At 43.7% G+C, this 18,858-nt stretch overlaps 1 protein-coding gene across 1 annotated transcript in view; it reads left to right on the plus strand.

Annotated features, from left to right (window-relative positions):
- slc25a21 (solute carrier family 25 member 21) overlaps positions 1 to 18,381 on the plus strand; it is a 173,771-nt gene extending 155,390 nt beyond the window's left edge. The window contains exons 5-11 of the mRNA XM_065003342.1: positions 1,526 to 1,541; positions 1,702 to 1,761; positions 8,858 to 8,965; positions 9,320 to 9,484; positions 15,565 to 15,746; positions 16,605 to 16,657; positions 17,472 to 18,381. Coding sequence (XP_064859414.1) covers positions 1,526 to 1,541; positions 1,702 to 1,761; positions 8,858 to 8,965; positions 9,320 to 9,484; positions 15,565 to 15,746; positions 16,605 to 16,657; positions 17,472 to 17,533 — 646 coding nt within the window. The 3' untranslated portion in view covers positions 17,534 to 18,381. The remainder of the gene's footprint in view (positions 1 to 1,525; positions 1,542 to 1,701; positions 1,762 to 8,857; positions 8,966 to 9,319; positions 9,485 to 15,564; positions 15,747 to 16,604; positions 16,658 to 17,471) is intronic.
- Positions 18,382 to 18,858: the final 477 nt, after the last annotated feature.

Below are 18,858 nucleotides of genomic sequence, written 5' to 3' on the forward strand. Positions count from 1 at the left end.
TAACGTGATGTTTGAATGACTACCTCATCTCTGTACCCCAAACATACAAGTATCTGTAAGGCCCCTCAGTCGAGCAGTGAATTTCAAACACAGATTCAACCACAAAGACCAGGGAGGTTTTACAATACCTTGCATATAAGGGATGGGTAAAGATCAAATAATTAAATGTTTCACTAGCCACTTTAAACAATGCCACTTTATATAATGTTCTCATACCCTACATTACTCATCTCATATGTATATACTGTACTCTATTCCATCCACTGCATCTTGCCATCTTGATGTAATGTATCACTAGCCACTTTAAACAATGCTGCTTTATATGTTTTCACACCCTACATTACTCATCTCATATGTATATACTGTACTCTATACCATCTACTGCATCTTGACTATGCCGTTCGGCCATCACTCATTTATATATTTTTATGTACACATTCGTATTCATTCCTTTACACTTGTGTGTATAAGGTAGTTGTTGTGAAATTGTTAGGTTATATTACTTGTTAGATATTACTACATGGTCGGAACTAGAAGCACAAGCATTTCGCTACACTCACATTAACACCTGCTGTATGTGACAAATACATTTGATTTGATAAGCAGACAGTGAATATCCCTTTGAGCATGGTGAAGTTATTAATTACACTTTGGATGGTGTATCAATACACCCAGTCACTACAAAGATACAAGCTTCCTTCTGAACTCGGCTACTGGAGAGGAAGGAAACCCCTCAATGGTGACTTTAAAACAGCTAGAGTGTAATGGCTGTTATAGGAGAAAACTGTAGTTACTACACAATACTAACCTAATTCACAGAGTGAAAAGAAGGAAGTCTGTACGGAATACAAATATTCCAAAACATGCATCCCTGCACTAAAGTAATACATAAACAAATGTGGCAAAGCAATTCACTTCTTGTCCTGAATACAAAGTTTTATGTTTGGGGCAAATCCAATATGACACATTACTGAGTACCACTCTCCATATTTTCAAGCATAGTGGTGGTTGCATCATGTTATGGGTATGCTTGTAATTATTAAGGTCTGGGGAGTTTTTCAGGATAAAAAAGAAACGGAATGGAGCTAAGCACAGGCAAAATCCTAGAGGAAAACCTGGTTCAGTCTAGTTTCCACCAGACACTGGGAGATGAATTCACCTTTTCAGACAGTATCCTAAAACACAAGGCCAAATCTACACTGGAGTTGCTTACCAAGAAGACAGTGAATGTCCTGAGTGGCCGAGTTACAGTTTTTAATTAAATCTACTTGAAAATCTATGACAATACCTGAAAATGGTTGTCTAGCAATGATCAACAACAACTTTGTTGATCATTTTGAAAATAATAATGGGCAAATGTTGCACAACCCAGGTGTGGAAAGCTCTTCGAGACTTACCCAGAAAGAGTCACAGCTGTAATCACTGCCAAAGGTGCTTCTACAACGTATTGACTCAGGGGTGTGAATACTTATGTAAATGAGATGGTGTTTTAAAATATGTTCTCACTTTGTCGTTATGGGTCAAGGGGTATGAATCAAGGGGTATGAATACTTTCTGAAGGCACGGTCTGTGTGCATCATAGTGGGCATACATGTAAGTGCAAGTTTTGTGACCGTTGTGTGTCTTTATGTAATGAGTCTGTCTATAACTTCCTCCTCCTGGCTTGGACACCTCCTTTATCTCCATCTCTTCTCTCCGTAGTTCTTCACCTTCGAACAGTACAAGAAGCTGCTGAGTCTCACCGGTCTGCCCGCTGGCCTAGTAAGTTACACAAACACACACACACACACACACTCACTCTGACAACTATGTGCCGTGGTTTTTCACTTCACATTTTCCACACACAAAACAAAAGCACTCAAGTATATCTAACCCCATCACTCAAACCCCGGTAGATGGACACCCATTGACTGACCGTCAACATTCTTACCTTGACTAAGATTTTTCTTCTGGCTGACTCTGTGAGTCAGATGTGTAACTGAGACAGAGTCACCTCTACAAGGAATGACCCCGCCTCCCCACCCAGCATCCATTCAGCTGACAGATGTGTGTCAGGTGTGATTTCTGTGTGATGGATGGCCTACCTGTGCTAGCCCGTACCTGTACGCACTTCACAATGACTAGCCTAGCTGTACCTGATCTGGCACCGCGTAACTACCGCAGCGTGTTTGCATAGCCATCCACGGAGAAATGTTTACCTGTCCCATCAATCACTCTTCTCCACCTCCTCCACCCCCTTCAGTCTCTGTAAGCGGCCTCCACCTCTCCTCCCTACCTCCCCCTCCTCTCTAAGCCTCCCACAACCAACCCCACACTCCCCTCAGGCACTGTGTGGTTCTGTAAAGTAACATCATTAGTAATGAATTAGTGGGTGGGTGGGTGGGTGAGGGATGTGTGTGTGGGATGGGGGGGTGTTTGTGTGCTCGCCCCAGGTCAGGACCCATCCTCACAGACAGACAGATGGACAGACTCAGCCACTTCTTCCTCTCTGCCTTCTTATTGCTGCTATTCCTCCCTCCATCATCAATCACACTGAGGCTGTTCAGTTGCATACCCTGAACAGGATGACACACACACACACACATGCTCAAACACACATACAGTACAAAACACACATACCGTACAAAACACACACACAGGTACAGGGGCACTTGACAGACAGACAGACAGACAGACAGACAGACAGGAGGACAAAACAAGAGGGAGAGTAATGACCTGCAGACATGTTCCTGATGTTTTCCCATTACGCCTGTCCCAGAGCACGCACACGCATGCAGTACAAACCACACACACATCGCGCAAAAAAAAGCATGCATATACACACACCTGGACCTGCACCTGGACAAGAGGAATACCTATGTCAGAATGGTGTTCATCGAGTACAGTTCTGCTTTCAATACTATAGTGGCCTCCAAGCTTGTCACTGAGCTCAGGGCCCTGGGTCTGAACCCCTCTCTGTGCAACTGGGTCTTAGACGTACTAACGGACTGACGCCAGGTGGTGAGGATAGGCAACATCTCCGCCACGCTGATCCTCAACACGGGGTCCCACAGGGTTGTGTGCTCTTCCCCCCTCCTGTACTCCCTGTTCCCCCACGACTACGTGGCTACGCACAATCTCAAACTCAATCATCTGACGACATGATAGTGGTAGGCCTGATTACCAACAATGACGAGACAGCCTACAGGTTAGATCCCTGGCGGAAAATACCCTCTCCCTCAACGTCAAAACAAAGGAGCTGATCGTTCACTACAGGAGACGGAAGAGGGAGCACGCCCCCATCCACCTAGACATGTCCACAGTGGAGAGGGTCAAAAGCTTCATGTTCCTTGGCGTGAACATCACTGAGGACCTGAAAGAGTCCCATCATACTGACACTGTGGTGAAGAATGCACAACAGCGCCTCTTCAACCTCAGGCGGCTGAAGAAATTCTGCATGCTGTATCACAACCGACTATGATTGGGAGTCCCATAGGGTGGCGCACAATTGGCCCAGCGTCATCATTGTAAATAATAATTTATTCTTAACTGACTCACCTAGTTAAATTAAGGTTTAAAAAATAAGTAAACAATTTAAAAGACCTTAAACTCCAACAGATGCACCATTGAGAGCATTCTGTCGGGCTGCATCCCCGCCTGGTATGGCGATTTTACCTCCTTCAACCGCATGGCTCTCCAGAGGTTGGTGCGGTCAGCCCAACGCATCGCCAGAGGCACACTGTCTGCCCTCCAAGACAGTTACAGTATGCGGTGTCAAAGGAAGGCCAAGAAGATCATTAAGGACCTCAGCCAGCCGAGCCACAGTTCACTCTACTATCATCTAGTAGACCGAGACAGTACAGGACCGAGAGACTGAGAAACAGCTAATATCACCAGAACATCAAACTGTTAAACAGCCATCGGTAGCCGGCTTCCTGCCTGGTACTCAGCTCTGCACCTTGAGACTAATGCCCCATCTATATAAAGTCGTTTAACACTGGTCAAATCATATTCTGTTTATGTACTGTTGTTTACTCGCTGTGTATGTGCAGTTGAAGTCGGAAGTTTACATACACTTAGGTTGCAGTCATTAAAACTTGTTTTTCAACCACTCCACAAATTTATTGTTAAACTATAGTTTTGGCAAGTGAGTTAGGACATCTACTTTGTGCATGACACATTATTTCACTTATAATTCCAGTGGGTCAGAAGTTTACATACACTAAGTTGACTGTGCCTTTAAACAGCTTGGAAAATTCCAGAAACGGATGTCATGTCTTTAGAAGCTTCTGATAGGCTAATTGAAATAATTTGAGTCAATTGGAGGTGTACCTGTGGATGTATTTCAAGGCCCGCCTTCAAACTCACGGACTCTTTGCTTGACATCATGTGAAAATCAATAGAAAAAAATGTGTAGACCTCCACAAGTCTGGTTCATCCTTGGGAGCAATTTCCGAACGCCTGAAGGTACCACGTTCATCTGTACAAGCAATATTACACAAGTATAAACACCATGGGACCACGCAACTGTCATACCGCTCAGGAAGGAGACCCGTCTCCTACAGATAAACGTATTTTGGTGCGAAAAGTGCAAATCAATCCCAGAACAACAGCAAAGGACCTTGTGAAGATGCTGGAGGAAACGGGTACAAAAGTATCTATATCCACAGTAAAACGAGTGCTACATCGACATAATCTGAAAGGCCGCTCACCAAGGAAGAAGCCAGTGCTCCAGAACCGCCATAAAAAAGCCAGACTACAGTTTGCAATAGCTCATCCTAATATACCTAATACTGTACATGCACTACATGGCCAAGTATGTGGACACCCCTTCAAATTAGTGGATTCGTCAATTTCAGCCACACCACGTCAGCACAATAACTTCATGAAATGGGTTTCCATGGCCGAGCAGCCGCACAAAAGCCTATGATCACCATGCGCAATGACAAGCGTCGGCTGGAGTGGTGTAAAGCTCGCCGCCATTGTACTCTGGAGTAGTGGAAACGCGTTCTCTGGAGTGATGAATCACACTTCATCATCTGGCAGTCCGACAGATGAATCTGGGTTAGGCGGATGCCAGGAGAACGCTACCTGCCCCAATGCATAGTCCCAACTGTAAACTTTGGTGGAGGAATAATGGTCCGGAGCTGTTTTTCATGGTTCGGGCTTGGCTCCTTAGTTCCAGTGAAGGGACATCTTAATGCTACAGCATACAATGACATTCTGGACGATTCTGTGCTTCCAACTTTGTGGCAACGCTTTGGAGAAGGCCCTTTCCTGTTTCAACATGACATTGAGATGTGTGGAAGAACTTGACTGGCCTGCCCTCAACTCCGTTAAACTCCTTTGGGAGGAATTGGAACGCCGACTGCGAGCTAGGCCTAATCGCCCAACATCAGTGCCCGACCTCACTAATGCTCTTGTGGCTGAACGGAAGAAAGTCCCTGCATCAATGTTCCAACATCTAGTGGAAAGCCTTACCAGAAGAATGGAGCCTGTTATAGCAGCAAAGGGGGGACCACCTCCATATTAATGCCCATGATTTTGGAATGAGATGTTCGACGAGCAGGTGTCCACATACTTTTTTACAATTTTCTTAACAAATGATATACTGTCTATACACACCATGTATTTATATTTTTGATTCTCACACATGCTTACTCTAATACAGTGCCTTCAGAAAGTATGCATACCCCTTGACTTATTCAAGGGGTATGAATTCAGCCTGAATTCAAAATGTATTAAATATTGTATTTTTTTACCCATCTACACACAATACCCCATAATGACAAAGTAAAACATGGTTTAAGAAATTTGAGCAAATTGATTGAAAATTAAATACAGAAATATCTCATTTACATAGGTTTTCACACCCCTGAGTCAATCATTTGTAGAATAACCTTTGGCAAAGATTTCAGCTGTGAGTCTTTCTGGGTAAGTCTCTAAGAGCTTTCAATACCTGGATTGTGCAACATTTGCCCATTATTCTTTTTTTATTTATTTTATGTCAAGCTCTGTCAAATTGGTTGTTGACTATTGCTTAGATAACCATTTTCAGGTCTTGCCATAGATTTTCAAGTAGATTTAAGTCTAAACTGTAACTCGGCCACATTCACCGTCTTCTTGGTACACAACTCCAATGTAGATTTGGTCTTGTGTTTTACGTTTTTGTCCTGCTGGAAGGTGAATTAATCTCCCAGTGTCTGGTGGAAAGCGGACTGAACCAGGTTTTCCTCTAGGATTTTGCCTGTGCTTAGCTCCATTCCATGTATTTTTTTATCCTGAAAAACTCACCAGTCCTTAACGATTACAAGCATAACCATAACATGATGCAGCCACCATTATGCTTGAAAATATGGAGAGTGTTACTCTGTAATGTTTGTATTAGATTTGCCGCAAAAATAACACTTTGTCTTCAAGACAAAAAGTTAATTGCTTGCAACATTTTTTACATTTTTTATTTCATCAGTGCCTTGTTGCAAACAAGATGCATGTTTTGGAATATTTTTATTCTGTACAGGCTTCCTTCTTTTCACTCTGTCAATTAGGTTAGTATTTTGGAATAACTATACTGTTGTTGATCTATCCTCAGTTTTGTCCTATCACAGCCATTAAACTCTGTAACTGTTTTAAAGTCACCATTGGCCTCATGGTGAAATTTCCTTCCTCTCCGACAACTGAGTTAGGAAGGACACCTGTATCTTTGTAGTGACTGGGCGTATTAATACACCATGCAAAGTGTAATTAAAGAACTTCATCATGCTCAAAGGAATATTCCATGTCTGTTTGTTTTTTTACCCATCTACCAATAGGTGCCCTTCGTTGCGAGGCATTTGAAAACCTCCCTGGTCTTTGTGATTGAATCTGTGTTTGAAATTCACTGCTTGACTGAGAGACCTTACAATTATCTGTATGTGTGGGGTACAGAGTGTGGCGGTTCTAGCTAAAACTATATAAATATAAAAATATATACAAAAATAAGACTCATAAATATCAAAAAGAATTAACAAAGACAAATAGAAACAAATTTGTGTTGATTTGGCCATCTAGCATCAATACATTACCCATCCCCCAACACTGTCAACCAAGAGTCAAGACTAAACCAATTCACCTTGGTGGTGTGGAGACTGGTTTTATATTATTATTAACGATTCCACACAAACCAGAAAAAATACAACAACATGTCTGTGAAACTATATATTCACAGTATTATGAATGAATTGTGGTTTATTTGGTAGCATTTCGTAGTGTGACTGATTTTACTAATTGCATTAGTACTGTACAGAGTTAGAGGTACGCTTTTTGATAGATTCCCCAGCTCCCCCTACCTCGGGCTTCCAGTGGGGAGACCTGAGGTCAACCTACCCCCGCCCACCTCCTCATCTCGTAATTCTGAGTTGGAGACCTTCCCAGGCCGTAGCCTGCCTAGCTCACAAACTAGAATCAGGGCGCCCACTCCGACAAGGTTAATTGACCCACAGTCCCACACGGTGACATCATATCATTGACGTGGCGTTCAAATGAGCGATAGAAAACCGATCGTGCAAATGTCACCATTCCAACATTTTTGGTGCAGGTGCCGCCCATGTCGCCTATACCTAAATCCGCCACTGGGTACAGAGATGAGATAGTCATTACAAAAGCAATGTGAAACACTATTACTGCACACAGAGTAAGTCCATGCAGCGTATTATGTGACTTGTTAAGCAAATCTTTACTCCTGAACTTATTTAGGCTTGCCATAACTAAGGGGTTAAATACTTATTGACTCAAGACATTTCATCTTTTCATTTTTTATTCATTTGTACAAAATAATAATATGCCACTTTCACGTTATTGGGTATTGTGTGTGTGCCAGTCAGCAAAAAGCTAAATGTAATCCATTTAAAATCCAGGCAGTAATACAACAAAATGTTGAATAAGTCAAGGGTGTGAATACTTTCTGAAGGCCCTGTATATCTACTTGTATTGTTATTTCTTGATTCTTGTTTAGATATTTTTTTTAAAATGATTTGTATTGAAAGTTATTTGTATTGTATTTGCGAGACATTCTACTGCCCTGTTGGTAACATGAGCATTTCTGCGCCTGCCGTTACACATGCAAATATGTGTAGGTGGCCAAGAAACGTTGATATGATGCATGCATACAAACACGTATGCATGCACACACACACACACACACACACACACGTCATGCGCTGGTCTTTTCCCCCTCACACAGGCTCGACACACATTGACCACCCTTCACTGTACGTCAAAAAACACACCCCAAAGTACTTCATGCTAAATGTCCATTCGATTGGACTGTTTAACCTTTCTGGAGAATCTGCCGCTTCACCCCTATACTCTTCCACCCGTCCAACAGTTCTCTTGCAAGAACAGATCCGCCTTTGCGTCCTCCTCATACGTCTATGACATCTCCTTTCTCTCACTCGCTCTTTCATTCAGCCCCTTCTCTCCCTCTGCTCCCTCTATCCATCGCTTTGTTAGCTCTTTACATTTGTAGACATGTAACAATGGCTGTCACAGCATGACTGAGACTGATGTCCTATGTCCGTGTGTGAGAGAGACTGGTTTCTGTCAAAGCCATATGAGGCTTTGAGTTGTGCTGTTGTCTTAAACACACTACTATGCTCACAATGTAAACCCATATAATCCATCTTATACTATATATCTTATGTATGTACACCTTATAAACAAATACGCCCTGTACCTTTCCCTGTGGCTACCTGCCCTTCTCTGTTTCTCTCTTCCCTCTGTCCTTTTTCCCTCCCTGTTGATGTGGAACTTCAATCTTGTATTTCACTCCCGTACGTGTCCCTCTTTAACCAACTCCCGCGTTCTCTCCTGCTTTCCCCCTCCCTTCTTCTCTCCCCAGGCTCTGTCAGTAGCAGGTCTAGGGTCAGGCCTGACCGAGGCATTGGTGGTCAACCCATTTGAAGTGGTCAAAGTCGGCCTGCAGGCCAACAGAGATTCTTTCCAAGTGGTGAGATTCAAAAGCACTGTTTAATAGGAACTTAATGCACGGCAATATCTCACTGTTGTCACTTACGATGGCCCGGATCCTAACTTGAGATCTGCATGCTTAACTTGCCCTTTACCGTTGATGTTGATCTTGACAGTAACCATTGACACCGATGCATGGTTTTGCGATACTCGAGTTAAGGATTCCGCCCTTATAGTGGATCTTTGCTATTCTCAGTCATTGACACGTGCTCCCATACGGCATGCAGGTCGTTTTCTTGTACTGTTTATTTTACTCTCATAAAGTGGAACTATTCTATTCTCTGTCATTGACATTGTGCTCTTTTCTTCTCTTCCTGACCTTGCCCCGATACAGCAGCCCTCCACGTTTGCCCAAGCACGGAACATCATCAACGCAGACGGCTTTGGCCTGCGAGGGCTGAATAAAGGGTTAACGTCGACCCTGGGGCGCCACGGCGTCTTTAACATGATCTACTTTGGATTCTACTTCAACGTCAAGGACGCCATTCCTGCCAGCCAGGTATCGGGAGATTAGATTGAATCTGCCTGTCTGTGTTGTTGCTGTCCTGGCCTGTGTCTCTGTTGTTTTTTCTCCATAGGCTTTCTGTTTTTACACCAAACAGACCAAGGACTTTTGACTTTCCGTTACATTAGATCAGTTGGATGTAACTGTATGTGTACAGCTTTTGTGTGTTAAGTTGTATTGTAGGTCATAGACTATATATTCCTAAACCAAACTGCCCGGCCACCAAGTGACTTTCCCTTACAGTAGATCTAATTGTTATGTCCTGTCCATAGACAAAGCCAGGCCTATTAATCACTTTGAGAGCCTTTCAAACAGCCTCTCAGTCTAATATACTGGATAAGTGGCTCTCAGCCTGTGAAAATACCAATTTTATGGCAGTTGGATTGGTTATCCATGCTCTAAGTACTACAGTTGGATTGGTTAGCCATGCTCTAGCTACTACAGTTGGATTGGTTAGCCATGCTCTAGGTACTACAGTTGGATTGGTTAGCCATGCTCTAAGTACTACAGTTGGATTGGTTAGCCATGCTCTATGTACTACAGTTGGATTGGTTAGCCATGCTCTAGGTACTACAGTTGGATTGGTTAGCCATGCTCTAGGTACTACTGTAGGATTGGTTATCCATGCTCTAGGTACTACAGTTGGATTGGTTAGCCATGCTCTAGGTACTACAGTTGGATTGGTTAGCCATGCTCTAGGTACTACAGTTGGATTGGTTAGCCATGCTCTAGGTACTACAGTTGGATTGGTTAGCCATGCTCTAGGTACTACAGTTGGATTGGTTAGCCATGCTCTAGGTACTACAGTTGGATTGGTTAGCCATGCTCTAGGTACTACAGTTGGATTGGTTAGCCATGCTCTAGGTACTACAGTTGGATTGGTTAGCCATGCTCTAGGTACTACAGTTGGATTGGTTATCCATGCTCTAGGTACTACAGTTGGATTGGTTAGCCATGCTCTAGGTACTACAGTTGGATTGGTTAGCCATGCTCTAGGTACTACAGTTGGATTGGTTAGCCATGCTCTAGGTACTACAGTTGGTTTGGTTATCCATGCTCTAGGTACTACAGTTGGATTGGTTATCCATGCTCTAGGTACTACAGTTGGATTGGTTAGCCATGCTCTAGGTACTACAGTTGGATTGGTTAGCCATGCTCTAGGTACTACAGTTGGATTGGTTAGCCATGCTCTAGGTACTACAGTTGGATTGGTTAGCCATGCTCTAGGTACTACAGTTGGATTGGTTAGCCATGCTCTAGGTACTACAGTTGGATTGGTTAGCCATGCTCTAGGTACTACAGTTGGATTGGTTAGCCATGCTCTAGGTACTACAGTTGGATTGGTTAGCCAAGCTCTAGGTACTACAGTTAGATTGGTTAGCCATGCTCTAGGTACTACAGTTGGATTGGTTAGCCATGCTCTAGCTACTACAGTTGGATTGGTTAGCCATGCTCTAGGTACTACAGTTAGATTGGTTAGCCATGCTCTAGGTACGACAGTTAGATTGGTTAGCCATGCTCTAGGTACTACAGTTGGATTGGTTAGCCATGCTCTAGGTACTACAGTTGGATTGGTTAGCCATGCTCTAGGTACTACAGTTAGATTGGTTAGCCATGCTCTAGCTACTACAGTTGGATTGGTTAGCCATGCTCTAGGTACTACAGTTGGATTGGTTAGCCATGCTCTAGGTACTACAGTTGGATTGGTTAGCCATGCTCTAGGTACTACAGTTGGATTGGTTAGTCATGCTCTAGGTACTACAGTTGGATTGGTTAGCCATGCTCTAGGTACTACAGTTGGATTGGTTAGCCATGCTCTAGGTACTACAGTTGGATTGGTTAGCCATGCTCTAGGTACTACAGTTGGATTGGTTAGCCATGCTCTAGGTACTACAGTTGGATTGGTTAGTCATGCTCTAGGTACTACAGTTGGATTGGTTAGCCATGCTCTAGGTACTACAGTTGGATTGGTTAGCCATGCTCTAAGTACTACAGTTGGATTGGTTAGCCATGCTCTAGGTACTACAGTTGGATTGGTTAGTCAGTGAGTCAACTGAGAGGAAGGAAAATCAGAGAGGAGTTGGGTAGAGGGCCGCTAATAGCTCGTCTGTTTGCTCTCTACAACATCCTCAGAGGTTCACGTTACACATCCGGCATCGAGGGCCTGATTCCCAAACAAAAGTACATTTTGTTGAATGGAAACGTTACCATACGCCAGCCTGTTCACCGTGTAGAAACTGGAGACAGCATTAGGTCTGCGTCTCAAATGTCACCCTACTCCAGATATTGTGCCCTATGGGCCCTGGTCAAAAGTAGTGCACTACATCTGGAGTAGGATGCCATTTGCGATGCATCCTAGATTAACTTCCATGGACTAATTGAAAGCAGACAGTGTATTATTATTTCAGGAGGAAGTTAGTTCTACAGTGGGGTAGATGTGGAAGCCGTTTTGACTGAAGCTTTTTTTATTGGGTGAATTCACCCCTGGTCTGCATGATTCTGGCATTTATGGATGGCGCTTATGGATAGTTATTATCATGCGTGAACTATATTAAAGTGGTCAATAGAGGTAAAATGACCACTTCTTAGGCTTGGTTATCTTAGCTTCAGAGAGTGATCCTTTGGGGAAAACCAGTCATATCTCTCTATTCAGGAATTTTTCTACTGACTCAGAATGGCTGGTATTTAGACAGAATCATTGTGAGATGGAAAAAGGGGGTCATATAAGTCTAACTATGCATTATAACTGCATCATAATGCATTATACCTACCTGCAGGCTTGGCTGGAGTTGAGCCTGTTTTAGGTGAAGCTCAGCCCATTGTATAGTTACAGGATAGATATAACTTGCTCCAGCAGAGATGGGCTGGGCTGATTATTGAACCCCTTCAAATGCTTTTGTTAGCAGGGTGAGCAATGAGCATCGCAACTCAGTCGTGTCGGCAGTCAAATTCACTGTGCCACGTTCATGTGCATTTGAACGGGCTGTTCCTAACATAGTGCCGTCAGAAGTGAATGTCTGAGTTGGTGCTTATTGTAAGTACATGTTGGTGTTCAGAGGCCAGGCTAAAATGTAACCTCCTCAGTAACTCAAATGTAAACTCTGGGTTGAGTACCCCAACTCTTTTATGAGTACCGGTACTGTAAAACTAAAATGACTACCGGAAATTTTTATTCCACTTCAAGCAGTTCCGTACTCCACATTCTACTTAAAAAACCAACAACTCTAAGATGATCTGTTATTTAACTCAGCAGCACTCAGTGTCCAGATCTTTGACAAGATACAGGCTTGTCCAGGATCTGCCTTTCTATAGGCTTCTGTCATTTGTAAAAAAATATATATATCCTGACCAATTAACCTTCAGAGTTCCCTGGGCCGACCGGGACTTCTCTCTCTCTCTTTGGTACAGTAATACACACACACACAAACACAAACACACACACACACACACACACACACACACACACACACAGTAATACCCCTGTGCTGCAGAGAGAGTCAATGCCCAATTAGACTAAATTGTCCCCATATGCCTCCGCCAGTCTGCCTGCATGAACCCTGTTTATAAATCCTCTCTCTCTCTAGCAAGCGCACAAACAGACATGTGCTTCAGCCAATCAGAGAGGTGGAAACTGCAGTCAGGAAGCACTCATTTTCCCCCTTGCTACCATAAAATGATCAGGGTTTTCATACCAGCTTTGCTTTACAATCATATGCATGAGTCAGTCATTGCTCTCTCTCTCTCTCTTACCCCCCACACGCACACATTGTCCTTACATCTATCCTGTTGGGTTGGTTTGGATTTCATCACTACACCATCAAGATATATACAGTTGAAGTCCGAAGTTTACATACAACTTCGCAAAATACATTTAAACTCAGTTTTTCACAATTCCTGACATTTAATCCTAGTAAAAATTCCCTGTCTTGGGTCAGTTAGGATCACCACTTTATTTTAAGAATGTGAAATGTCAGAATAATAGAAAGAATGATTTATGTCAGCTTTTATTTATTTCATCACAGAAGTTTACATACCCTCAATTAGTATTTGGTAGCATTGCCTTTAAATTGTTTAACTCGGGTCAAACGCTTTCTGGTAGCCTAATACAAGCTTCCCACAATAAGTTTGGGGAATTTTGTCCCATTCCTCCTGACAGAGCTGGTGTAACTGAGTCAGGTTTGTAGGCCTCCTTGCTCGCACACGCTTTTTCAGTTCTGCCCACAAATTTTATACAGGATTGTGGTCAGGGCTTTGTGATGGCCACTCCAATACCTTGACTTTGTTGTCCTTAAGCCATTTTTCCACAACTTTGGAAGTATGTCTGTGGTCATTGTCCATTTGGAAGACCCATTTGTGACATGAGATGTTGCTTCAATATATCTACATAATTTTCTTGCCTCATGATGCCATCTTTTTTTGTTTTAAATGTTTACCCCCTTTTTCGTGGTATCCAATTGTTAGTGGTTACTATCCTGTCTCATCGCTACAACTCCCGTACGGGCTCGGGAGAGACGAAGGTCGAGAGCCATGCCTCCTCCAAAACACAACCCAACCAAGCCGCACTGCTTCTTAACACAGCGCGCATCCAACCCAGAAGCCAGACGCATATTATATTGTGTCTGACACCTAGCCTAGAGTCGCTAGTGCGCGATGAGACAAGGATATCCCTACTGGCCAAACCCTCCCTAATCCGGCCAATTGTGAGTCGCCCCATGGACCTCCCGGTCGCGGCCGGCTACGACAGAGCCTGGGCTCGAACCCAGAGTCTCTGGTGTCACAGCTAGCACTGCGATGCAGTGCCTTTAGACCACTGAGCCACCTGGGAGTCCCTATGATGCCATCTATTTTGTCAAGTGCACCAGTCCCTCCTGCAGCAAAGCACCTCCACAACATGATGCTGCCACCCCCGTGCTTCACTGTTGGGGATGGTGTTCTTCAGCTTGCAAGCATCCCCCTTTTTCCTCCAAACATAACGATGGTCATGATGGCCAAACAGTTATATTTTTGTTTCACAATTCTCCAAAAAATACGATTTTTGTCCCCATGTGCAGTTGCAAACCGTAGTCTGGCTTTTTTATGGCAGTTTTGGAGCAGTTGTTTCTTCCTTGCTGAGCGACCTTTCAGGTTATGTCGATATAGGACTCGTTTTACTGTGGATATAGATACTTTTGTACCCGTTTCCTCAAGCATCTTCACAAGGTCCTTTGCTGTTGTTCTGGGATTGATTTGCACTTTTCGCACCAAAGTACGTTTAACTCTAGGAGACAGAACGCGTCTCCTTCCTGAGTGGTATGACGGCTGCGTGGTCCCATGGTATTTATACTTGCGTACTATTGTTTGTACAGATGAACGTGGTACCTTGAGGCGTTTGGAAATTGCTCCCAAGGATGAACCAAACTTGTGGAGGTCTACAATTGTTTTTCTGAGGTCTAGGCTGATTCCTTTTGATTTCCCATGATGTCAAGCAAAGAGGCACTGAGTTTGAAGGTAGGCCTTGAAATACATCCACAGGTACACCTCCAATTGACTCAAATGATGTCAATTAGCCTAACAGAAGCTTCTAAAGCCATGACATAATTTTCTGGAATTTTCCAAGCTGTTTAAAGGCACAGTCAATTTAGTGTATGTAAACTTCTGACCCACTGGAATTGTGATACAGTGAATTATATTTGAATTAAGTGAAATAATCTGTCTGTAAACAATTGCTGGAAAAATGACTTGTGTCATGCACAAAGTAGATGTCCTAACTGACTTGCCAAAACTATAATTTGTTTCAAAGAAATTTGTGGAGTGGTTGAAAAACAAGTTTTAATGACACCAACCTAAGTGTATGTAAACTTCCGACTTCAACTGTAGATATCACTATCTCTTTCTTTCATATTGAACAATGACCTGGAGCAGGCAGATTATAAAATAGAAAAAGATGTCCAGGCAGATAAATGAGAGAGGAACGTCCATGGATACTGCTGCAGCACAGACCTCTGTCTCTTTAGTGAACATCTCTATCTCTCTCCCATCTCTCGTTCTTCTCTGTCTCTCTTCTTTGTCCCTGTCTCTCCCTTTTCCCCTGTCAGGACCCAACCCTGGAGTTCCTGAGGAAGTTTGCTATTGGCCTGGCCTCCGGAACCATCTCTTCCTGTGTCAACATTCCCTTCGACGTGGCCAAAAGCCGCATCCAGGCTCCCCAGCCCATACCGGGAGAGATCAAGTACCGGACCTGCTTCCAGACCATGGGCCTGGTCTACCGGGAGGAGGGGTACGTATGGAGCGCTTAAGTCCGGGGGGTTGCCTCAGCCTGGACTCTAACCCGGGTCCAGCGACTCAACCCCTTAGCCAATTACGCCAAGACATCTGAACCTCTTGATGTGGTTCCTAGGTGTTGTTGGGTCGACTAGTGTATTGTCTGGGGCCTAGGGGGGGCTGATGCTGCTGTAGGAGTGGCACTGACTCACTGCTGCTTTTTCAAGAGGGAGAGAGGAGGAGGGAGAGAGAGAGAGGTCTACTCTCAGCCCACTCCGTCCAGTCCCCATGCTCTAACACAACACAGTCGCAGCTAATTAGTGGTCCCTATGGGAGACGTCGTTAAGGCTGTCCTAACGAGCCGCGCGGCGCTCCATGGGTCAATCTAATCAGACAGAGGGGCAGGGAGGAAGTGGGTCGAGCCTTATTAACGCCATCAGTGGCGGGGGTAGGTGAGCAGGAGGCGTAGTGTGGGACGGGGGAGGGAGGGGTGACGGGTAAGGGAGGCCAGCGCCAGCCAGGAACACTGATCACCTTGAACACATTAGGGTTAGAGCAGATAGTAGGTATACCCTTAAGTTACACTACACTAAACACCAAGGACTATTAGTGTGCTCTCTCTCTCTACCTGACCTGCGAGGGAGACAGAAACCGGGCAGGCAGTCGCATCTGCTAAGCCCAATAATGCCAACACTCGTAATTGCACACACATGTTGGCGCATTCATGCACACACACATACACTCACACACACACTGTACAGGGATTTAGAATAAAATGGATCCCAGTGTTTATTTTAAGTAATGTTATCTTTTTTTCTTAGTTCTAAGACACCTCTGTCGTTTCTCCAGATGTAATATTGTATTATTTCTCCAGATACTTGGCGCTGTACAAAGGACTGGTCCCCAAGATCATGAGACTCGGACCAGGTGACGTTCCTACAACTATTCAATTCACTTTCTTCCCAAACGTTTGGTCATTACAGACTGAGAAATAATAATATAGCATTTTTATCAGAGGAGCAATGTTTTTGGTAAAGAGACGTATGCTATTTGTTACAGTACATCTTGAATGTTATGGCTAATTTAAAATGCAGCCTACGTCTTTCATCATATCACTAAATGAGAGGTTGATTATACTATATTATAGATGGTTTTTTATCTAGATGTGGTCTCTGCTAATGATAGCCTAACCCTTATCTTGGTATAATAGTTATTGCACAGCATGTCCTTCTAAAAATCAGTCTGGCAACTCCATAGGGCTGGGCGAAATACAGTATTTTACAATTTACCGGTATTGATGCACGGACCGGTTTGGGTTTTTACTTTTCCCTCTACACTGAAAAAATATATAAACGCAACATGCAATAATTTCAAATATTTTATTTTTCACATGACTGGGAATACAGATATGCATCTGTTGGTCAACAGATACCTTAAACAAGAAAGCAGGGGCGTGGATCAGAAAACCAGTCAATATTTGGTGTGACCACCATTTTCCTCATGCAGTGTGAAACATCTCCTTCGCATAGAGTTGATCAGGCTGTTGATTGTGGCCTGTGGAATGTTTTAAATACTGTTAAATACCATCATACCGTCCGATTATTTTTAATACCATGATATGATATTTTGGGCATGTCGCCCAGCCCTACAACTCCACACATGGAATTAGATGACATTATCAGTATTATAATGTGTAGTATTGTATTCATCTCTATGCCCCGTTGTCTTCTCCTCCTCCTAGGTGGAGCTGTGATGCTGCTGGTGTATGAATACGTATCTGGATGGTTAAATAAGAACTGGTGATGAGGTGCCCACCAGGCAATCTATTAGGATGCCCACCAGGTAGTTTACTGAAGCCCACCAGGCAGCCTTAGGGGGCCTGCTGTCTCAGGTTCCAACATCCACAGGCCTCCCTAAACCCTGTGACCTCCAATAGACTGTTCCAGCTAGTGCCCGTCCCATACATACAACCATTGTACAACCAGAATGCAACCATAGTATAACCAGAATGCAACCATAGTACAACCAGAATACAACCATAGTATAATCGGAATAGAACCATAACGCGTAACACTGATCTGTTATCCACATTGCAACGTCCAAGCTCATCTTCCATTACACTCAATAATAATCCACCTCGACAAATCAAGGCCCTGCCTCATTTAATGCACAAACATTATTGGGAACAACTTAACACTTCTAATACAATAGCCATGCATGCCATTACATACTGTGTGCATAGATGAGTCCTATATTGTATCTCGCTGCCATACTAATGTAAACCTATTTAACATACAGGGGGTTTAGAGTCCACTACAAACTCTTACAAACACACAGCCACGGTGTTCCAAGCCCAAATGTCCAGATTACACACACACACACACACAAACACACACGCGCTCCACCCACAGTGCATTAATTCAAAGTCGACTTCACATAAACGGAATCAGGCACAGGATGAAGCCTCCTGTAAAATTCTGTCATTTTTGTACACATTGAATAGAAATGACAAAATCATCATAGAAGACAATAGACTCGCATTGATATCTTGAAATAGTTTGTGATTTTTTTTCTTTTTTTCGTAGAAAATCTTTTTCAAAATCCCTATGAAGCTACTTGTATGTGACAGATTAAAACACGTCAAACTTGAAGTGTGTGTGTGTGTGTTTGTGTGTGTGCGGGAGGGAGGGAGGGAGGGAGAGAGAGAGACGTGTGTGCGTGCATGCATGAGTTTGTGTTCCTGTCAGCCATAGAAGCTGTTAGCCATATCAGTCTCCTCTCGGGGTCTGTGGGGCTGACTGAATCACTGGTGCTGCGTAGCTTACAACAAGCTCAAGTAACAACCTCCAGATATTCAAATATTTGAGCAGAGAATGGAGTCTACAACACACTCTCTCATTCTACTGTATATCTCCTGTAGGCACGCTCTCACACACACACACACACACACACACACACACACACACACACACACACACACACACACACACACACACACACACACACCTGTGGCTTAGCCTGGCTCCTTCTCTCTCCACCCCCCCCCCCCACCCCCCTCTCCATTGGCAGCACTCAGCAGTAGGCTATGTTGAGTCAGGTTGCTATTTGACACTCATCATTAATGTGTG

This window comes from Oncorhynchus nerka, linkage group LG18 (assembly GCF_034236695.1).
Source record: "Oncorhynchus nerka isolate Pitt River linkage group LG18, Oner_Uvic_2.0, whole genome shotgun sequence".
Lineage (NCBI taxonomy): Eukaryota > Metazoa > Chordata > Actinopteri > Salmoniformes > Salmonidae > Oncorhynchus > Oncorhynchus nerka.